Below are 8,993 nucleotides of genomic sequence, written 5' to 3'. Positions count from 1 at the left end.
CAAAAGAGGTTAAAAGACACTGAGAGAGAAAGAGACAAAGAACAACAAAGAGAAAAAGAGAGACACACAGAGTGAAAGAGACAGAGACAGAGAGTGGGAGAAAAGGGGTAGAAAAGGGAGAGAGAGAGAGAGAGAGAGAGAGAAATAAATACAAGTAGTGTCTTTGTTCAAGGCACCTGTCTTTGGCAACATCAAGTCGACCTATTTCAACCTGCAGCTTGTTTTTCTCTTGTGCTTCTCTGAGTGTTGTCCCGCGGGCCGGATTCAATCCCTTAGCGGGCCTGATCTGGCCCGCGGGCCGCCTGTTTGACACCTGTGGGCTAGGACAAGGGTTGGACAATCACAACCTTTTCTAAAATAATTTGTTTGGATTCCATTTTATGAAATAAAAATGTACATTTTCTCCAAAAACGCTCATAAAAATTCCCCACGTGAAAGACAACAAGTTCATAAATGAAGGTGGACATCTACGGCGGCGGCTGGATGTTGAGTTCCTCTCGAAGATCCTCCAAGTTCTGCTCCCATCTTCTCTCGTAGAAGACGCAGAGGACGCAACGGGCCTGCAGGCCGTTCCTCACCGCCCAGGGGCCCAAAGATGTCGCCAGTGACCGTACTCGACTGGAAAGTGGTTACCGGGGAAACAACGTCATGTTGCGAAAGTAATGGCCCCCAAGGAATTTTTTGACATATTGTCATATTTAAGGTTTCAAACTTATAGATAACAAACTAAAAATGTTTTCTAAGAATCACAAACATACGAGACACAATCGTTAAAAGAAATTTCATTCAACATTTTGTATTGTGCTAAGAAATGTAGAGTATTCAACGTTTAGTCAGAATTCCGCTTTGCAATGTCAGAAAATAAATCAGACAATGTCAAAACATGTCAAGTGAATACTGTGTTTTAAGTAAATCACATAGATATGATATCTGACTGATAGGGAGTGGGGCATTGGCTGCATTTGTGCATCAAAGGTTGTCGTCACAACTCCACCACAGGGGGTACGCCCTTCCCTGGGGACCAGAACCGAGAACTGGTACATGTCTCACCTCGCAAGGGCAGTCTGAATTGGGCCAGCCACAAGGTAGGAGGACATATCCTGACAGGAGGAGTTGGACCAAGGCCCTGGCTTCTTCAGTAGATGATTACCGTATTTTCCGCACTATAAGGCGCACCGGGTTATAGGGCGCACCCCGAAAAAATCGTTTTTGGTCCTATTTTTGACATACATAAGACGCACCGGATTATAAGGCGCTACAATGGGAACGTCGACGAAACAGTCAGATAGTTCAGTCCAACTGATTACCCCCTTAACATTCCCAAAGCTTGCAAAGACGCAAATACGTGTCAAGAACACGTGCGGATGCGGTGTCTGTACGATGTCACTCAAATGCATCGTTCCATCATTCGGAAGGTTAAAGTCTTGGGATTCAAAAAATGCCAACCATTCCTTAGCTTCTATTTTCTTTTTCGCTCACAACTTTACTGTATATATGACACTCCAAAATAGACACTCCATTCCATCCATTATCTGCACCGCTTATCACAGAAACATCGAGTTCAGTCTGAAACAAGATACAGGGATAATATATATAGCCGGAGTAGCTCACCGAAGTCGTTGTGTTCATAATAATGTGCAGCCGTGGTCCTCTTATATCCGTGAGTTTAGTAAATCCAGGAGAATAAAATATTTACAAATACAAAATAGTAAAAAAATGCTTTCTGTATGCCGTCAGCCACGTGCTATACGCATTCATCCTTTTCGGCCAATTGCAGGCTTTGTTTTGCCGTTTAAGCCAATGGCAGCCTGTAAATGATAAAAAGGATCCGCCCCTTTACCTCCAAATAAGTTTAGCCAATAGTGATTGATTCAAATGATGATTGACACATTGGTTAGCCAATGAAACGCCGGTAAATAAATCCCAGCATACACCGCGGACTACTTGGCGTTCGGGGGAAAATCTAGTCGGCGGCTGCAAGTTAGTTGCAAGACTTTACAAATTAATATTGATCCATAAATAAGGCGCACTGTATTATAAGGCGCATGGTCAGCTTTTGAAAAAAAATAAAGGCTTTTAGGTGCGCCTTATAGTGCGGAAAATACGGTAGTAAAAGAAAAGTCCATAAATCCAAGAGAGTGTGTGTCTTGATGAAAGTATATTGAACTATGGAAACGGTACAATCTCCTTCCGCTGCGATCACAGCCGCAAGTCTATTATGGGGGGAGTCTCTATAGGTTTTGCACATCTTGAGGGACAAATATTTGCCCATTCTTCTGTTGCACGTGCAAGTATGTGAAATTCTAAGACTCGCTCGAATAAACTCAAACACATACGTTTTTTTTTGGGGTTGTAAATATAATAAAAAACGTTTTTCTTCTTGATTGTATCTCACATGTTTTTGATTTCAGTTTTTCAGTTTTAAGTTTGAAGCCTGAAATGTGACAAAATGTTCTCTGGAGGAAGGTTGGGAGGGGGTCAATACTTTCGCTAGGCACTGTATCGTCCAATTTTGTTGTCACAATGTGTTCAACCCATTTTGTAAAAATGATAATAAAGGTATATTCTATTCTATTCCATGTAGACGTTGTACCGTTTAACGGCGACATGTACCTGGCGTTGAGTCGAAGAGGTCCTAGCAAGGCTCCCAAGGCACACATGGGGAGCCCGGTCTGAGCCGCCTCGAACCATTTCACCGCCACTTCACCTAAAAGTCGTAGATTTTACAATTTCACCTCAAGGGGAAGTTAGGAAATCCATTTTTTGAGTTCTCTGCTCACCCAGCATATTAGTGGGCATTCCCAGTAAAGTGTGCAGCAGGTCGTGGACCTCTCGATACCTCTGCATGACGTAAGCCAGTTCCTCGTCGTCTACGAACTTGACGTCGGCCCTCGAGTCGGGGGTTACGTGCTGGGGGTCCGAGATCAAGGAGTTAAGCGGTGTCTCTTGAATGAAACAAAGAGTACAGTAGACCCCAGGATATAGCAATATTTCGTTATCGCAAGCTTCGTTTCCATGGTTAGCATGATTTTGCCTCTCCCTTTCGCATCACGTTCCCTGGACCCTTAGTTTAATTTTGGACCAATGCAAAGGAGATTTAATGGGATGCCAGCTCCTTATTTAAACTTTTAATGCACACTGTTGTTCATCGTATAGACTATTATATCATCGTCGCTAATGGCCAATCGTGCTATGTTCTTTGATGACTACACCCCTTGGGGCTGATCTGCTTTTGCAACAGTGATAATAAAATAAATAGAGGAGGCTCATGGAGGAGCATTTAAAAAGGGGATGGAAATTTCCCTATCTTCTCTCCCTGTCCACCTTGCAAGATTAAAATCCATTATTGTCTTCTCGCCTTATTTTAGGTGTCTACTAAAGTGTAAAAGTAGCAGAACCATAGCTATTAAATACAGTACAAAAAAAATAATGCATTGCATCTCTGATTCCAAAAGTCTTCCGGAAGCACATGAGATATTGAAGTGAATGTCGGATTTCGGCCAATAGTATATCGGAATTTTCATGATGCAGTGACCAATAGCAGACAAGCATTTCATGTGACGTCGACCAATAGCAGAAAGGCTTTTTAAAGACGGGGAATAAAGCAAAAAAGAAAAAAAAATACCCAAATGAAAAGAAATAAAAAGCTTAGAAATGAAGAAACAAAAGGAGGAAAGAAAAAAAGACAATAAAGAAAAGGAAAAAAATTAAAGGAGGAAAAGCCAGAAAAATGTAAAAAGCTAAAAAAAAAAAAAGAACAGATAATAGAAAAAAATAAAATAGAGAAAGAAAGAAGAAAAATAGCAAGAAATGAAGTAAAAAGCTAGGAAAACATAAAATAAGAAAAAAATAAGAAAAAGGCAAAAACATCAAAAAGTAAAAAAGTATTTTTTCCTGCTTCTTTTATGTCATTTTTTCATTTTCCTTCTCCTTTCCCCCCAGCTTTTTACTTTTTTTTTCTTCTTCATTTTTTCTTTTTCTTCTTCTATTTCATTTTCCCTACATCCACCTTTCTTTTGGTGTGCAGAGTGTATCTATGGGTGGGCACATCCCACCTTCGCCCCCCTCTGGTAACGCCCCTGCTCACCATTATTCCGAGTGACGCTCACAGACTTTGTGTAAACGCTCCGATCCGTGGAAGATTACATGGGAACATTGCCCGGGGGTCTACTGTACTCACGTTTAGGGCTGCAACAACGAATCGATAAAATTGATGATTAAATTTATTGGCAACAAATGTCATCATCTGCTGTGTGGAGATGCTTGTAGTACCACTTTAATCCAGCAGATGACAATTAGCTTTTTGTCGTGTGACTTACTCTTGGTTTTGTGACAAACTTGCAATAGCACTTAAATCTGGCAGAGGGATTTTGATACACACATTAGGATGGCCTTTATTGTCTTGATACAAATATAACAAAATTGAATGGCTTCTCCTTCCATTGCAAGTAAAACAAATTAAAAAGGTTTATACTGTATCAGTATGTTTAAGGCTTGTATAAGTAACCTGTATTGCGGTGTATATAGTATGCTCTATAAAGATAAAGTTTAACTTACTTTTGGAAGATGAGCTTCAAGAGTTAGGCAACTTCCTCCTCCGTAGTAAAAATTGGCCGAAAATAGCGGCCATTCTGACCATTTTCTCAACCGCATGTGTAAGAGGATAAAAACGTTAAAAATGCACGAGGTCCTCTTATTATTTATTTTATGTTTTATTTTTTTTATTGAACTTCATACAAAAAGTATCTTACACACTAGCAGGTGTATAGCATACCTTTCTATGTATTTGTGTTCATTGTTAGGCTATTTGACTGACAATTGAAGTTTTCATTTTTGTTTATTACAGAATATTCTGTAGATTTAAATCAAATGGAGGAATTCAAAGACGTGTTTTTTGATGATCCATCGGAAAAAATCATCGAGCGATTCACAGATTGTAGAAATAATTGGTATTTCCAGGCCTACTCACGTTGTCTTCCAGGAAACGCAGATACTCCCGACCGAAGGTTCCCTCGGGTAGGGAGGCCATCTTTTGCAAATCGAGCGTGGAAAGGCGGATTCTTGGCCTCTCCCTGCGGTTCAGATCCCCAAAAACTTCATTTTTGTTTCCTGGAAAATAGAATTCGTCCGCCTCACGTGAGAATCTGGAGTCCCTCGGGGTCATTTCTCATGCGGTCCCTTAGATTCAGCAAGGCCATGTGGCCTGTGGTCTCGCCGAGCACTGCCACCATATCTGAGGGAGGTCGGTTTTGAAGTTAGACTTTAGGGAGAAACACAATATCCATAAGAGCATTTTACAGATTATCCGACAGTGTGTGGAATGACTTCCGGGATACGACCTTGATCTGTTCCGAGGTGGGGATCACAAAATGAAATCGCCTCATAGAGAGGGATGGAAACGTATGGGAATTTGCTCCGAACCCCAGGTACCCGAGATAATATAATTACAATAAAAAATAGTATTCAGTAAGTACTCATTATGTGATATATATTGCATATGACAAACTGTACAATAACCGCCTCCTTATTCTTTATAACTGTCCCGATATTTATGTTCTCTATTATATATGCTCGATAAAGATAAATAAAAAGTTTAACTTACTTTTGGAAGACGAGCTTCAAGAGTAAGACGCCTTCCTCCTCTCTGGTAAAATGTGCCCCGAAAAAAAGCGTTGCGAACATTTTCTCAACCGCATCAAGCTTTCTTATTACACTTTCATTTCAAAAGAAACGGATCGCTTCTTCTTTACACTAACCATAATAAATGGATATTGACGAGATATCAAACAATAAAAATGTCAAAGTTCTTAGCGCGCTGGAGATAGTAGACATAGTATAGACAGTATGGAATGTTTACACACGAACCCGGAAGTAGAAGCCAGATTTCTTCTTCTGGGTGGATGCTGGGTGACTTATCACAGCGCCACCACACGCCAGGATCGGCGGAAAGAATCACTACAGTAATGTCCTGTACCCGGAAAAAGCTGCACAATACAAAATCGGACCGGATATTTTTCAAAATCCCGAAAAAAATGTTCTTATCTACAAATTTCAACAGGTTACCTCGTGTTCTCTTTTATTGATGTTTACTATGTTTGTGTACTGTGACTCAATCCTAAATCTATTCCACCCTGGTCATCCTGGAAGGGGGATTACCGCTTGTGGGGCCACTTCTTATGGTTTCGTTTTACCCCATGTTGAGGTTTTTGAGTTTTTCCTTGCCCGCATGTTGGTTTAAGATCAGGCGATGGGGTCATTGTAATCCTGTGCAGTCTTTTGAGACATTCTTGTCATTAAGGGCTATACAAATAAATGTGACTTGACTTGTAAATCAAATGGTCATAAGTAGGGGAGCGTCTGTATTCCGAGTAACTCTTTTGTGCTTTTAAAACCAGAAATCAAACTGAACAATAACCGAAAAAGATGCAACATCTGCTTTCCATAACAAAACTTGCATGGGGACCCACACCTACTCTCGGCTTACTTCATCTACAAAAATCGTTTTTTAGTTTGTTTTTTTTTTTTCTTATATATTGGCTCATCTCACCGTGCCTGTAGGGATCTTGTAACGCTGCAACCCCCGAGCCCACTGCCAGCAAGGCCTTCTGAACCGGAGAAGTAGGGATGTGACCGGGATAGCATTCTTCAGAATAACCGCTATCTGTCAACTTGGTCCTGTGATTTGCAGACGCTGCAGAGATAGAAAAGGCAACAATATCAATGTGCACATATTCGGTGGAGGCTTTGAGATACAGCATCAGATTTTTGCAACAACAAGGTTCGTACAGCGGCTTAAAATCCTGGAAAAGGCTTGACGTTTAATGATGTGTTTTCAAGGATTGAAATGTGTTTGAATTTTGGTCAAATTTCTTGTAAATGCTTTACATTTTCGCCATTTTTTACCAGTCTGCTTAAAAAGGACACCAGCACTGCTCTCTGATGGCTTCGCTTTGCCATTGCCTTTATTTTTCCGTTGTGTTTAACGCCATCTGGTATTAGTTTGTATAGCTTGTCCTATGAAGCATCATTGCCCCCTAAGGGCCGTGCAAGGATTGTGTATTAGTGCAAGGATTACGTATTAAGAGTATATATATATTTTCATTGGATTGACTTTTATGTTCAGGGTTCATACACCTTCTTTATTAGATCTTGAGTAAATCACCAATATATTTGTTTTTGAAACAAATCTCTTCCCTTGCACAATATGTCACAAAAGTGACAAACATCGCTTTGACACAATGAAGCGAATTCTTTGTAAATGTTATACAGCAAAGTAAATTTATTTTTCCCCCCTAAAAAAACTCCAAATATAGCCAATAAAAGCTAAACCCCTGGAAAAAAAAGTAATTACACACCCCAATTACACTACACCCCCATGTCAAAAACAAAGCACTGCTCGTCATTTTCCCTGTAAAATACCATGTGACATGTTTCTCTTACTTGGTCACAAGTATGAATAAAGAGCAGGTGTGTTCAAAAGTAATGTATACTCTGTCATACTGGTCACTGAAACTCCCAAAATGACACACCATGGCAAGGAACTCTCTGGGGACCTTAAAAATGAATGGTGGCACTACATAAGGCTGCCCAAAGCTACAAGATGATTACTGACTTTCCGAAGATGAGCTGAGGGGCCAAGATCCTACAGCATTTAAAAAAAAATCAGGATGCAGTCTCAATAGGGTTTGTGTTGAACGTCCCAAGAAGAGTGAACGTGCACAGCGTCACATCCAAATGATATCTATGAAAGATAGGGACAGGAGTGCTGTAAGCATTGCATCAGTGATTAAAAAGGTGGGGGGTCACCCTGAAGGTACTCAGACCATACACTTCAGGAGCTTTCTCTTTAGGGTGTACTCGCTTTTGTTGCAAGAGGGTTTAGTTATTGGCAGCTATATTTTTAATTTTTTGAAGGTCAAAATAAATTGACACTGCTATAATAGCTTTACACAAACTACCTTTCATTACGTCAAAGCGATGTTTCTTCAGTGTTGTTGTACTCACTTTCGTGACATAATGTATGTATCGGGTAAAACAAAAGGTGGTAAAACGTAGAATAAATTTTCAGTTACAGGAAGTTTTTCATAATACAACTTACCACTGTGAAACACTACCCTAATTTTTTGCAAAGTTGATAATTGATACGTAGTGCTCCATTTAGGTGTATCATGCACCTGTCCTTTCTGGCGCGGCCCTTAGGGGGCAATGAAGCTTCATAGGACAAGCTATACAAACTAATACCAGATGGTGTTAAACACAAAGGAAAAATAAAGGCAATGACATCAGAGAGCAGTGCTGGTGTCATTTTAAAGTAGATTTATGAAACATTTTGAACATTTCAAGCATTTACGAGTACTTTGACTAAAATTCAAACACATTCCAATACTTGAAAACACATCATTAAGCTTCAAGCCTTTTCCAGGATTTTAAGCACCCTTACAAACCTTGTTGTTGCAAAAATTTGATGCAGTATCCCAAAGCCTGCACCGGACTTCACATGCTCATGACACATGCAACACGATAAAGGCAATGCAATATGTCTTTAGAATATTTCTATCGTTTTTATATATTTTCTTCATGCATCAGATTTGAACTTTGCAGGCACAGCAAACAGGTTTTTCACGTAAATACATGTATTTTGTACTGATGCACAATGTCTTACAGTGCAAAAATCCACAACATTGTTTAAGAATTATTGCAAAACAACTGATATGCGGAAAAAGATACATTTATTCTAAAGATAAACTAAAATAAAGCTCGTAAACTGTCCTTTCTCTCCAACCCTCGCCGTGTCATTTAAATCTGAATCAAAAAATTCTGTTCCCAAAGTTTAGACGTACAAAAACTTTTCGATTACGTCCCAACAAATCAAAAAAATTTAAACTTAATCAATCATACCATTCGTTAAAAATTTGGAATGTCCTTTACGCAACCGTAGAAGCGATTTGGCCACTCGCAGCATTGTTTTGACGCCAATGCGCATGCGCGTTCCA

At 39.8% G+C, this 8,993-nt stretch overlaps 1 protein-coding gene across 1 annotated transcript; it reads right to left on the bottom strand.

The window, feature by feature from the left end:
* Positions 1-361: 361 nt before the first annotated feature.
* On the bottom strand, positions 362-8,983 carry coq4 (coenzyme Q4 homolog (S. cerevisiae)). Its single transcript, XM_088355975.1, has 7 exons — positions 8,899-8,983; positions 6,548-6,691; positions 5,137-5,233; positions 4,970-5,072; positions 2,781-2,910; positions 2,614-2,707; positions 362-618 (listed from the first exon to the last, which is right to left on the bottom strand). The coding sequence occupies exons 1-7, from the start codon at positions 8,981-8,983 to the stop codon at positions 468-470; spliced, it is 804 nt and encodes a 267-aa protein (XP_088212101.1). The 3' UTR covers positions 362-467.
* Between the last annotated feature and the right edge of the window lie 10 nt (positions 8,984-8,993).

This window comes from Urocampus carinirostris, chromosome 16 (assembly GCF_059441175.1).
Source record: "Urocampus carinirostris isolate Australia breed hairy pipefish chromosome 16, RoL_Ucar_1.0, whole genome shotgun sequence".
NCBI classification, from domain to species: Eukaryota; Metazoa; Chordata; class Actinopteri; order Syngnathiformes; family Syngnathidae; genus Urocampus; species Urocampus carinirostris.
The sequence above is the reverse complement of the archived record's forward strand: the minus strand, read 5'-3'. Positions and strand labels throughout refer to the sequence as shown.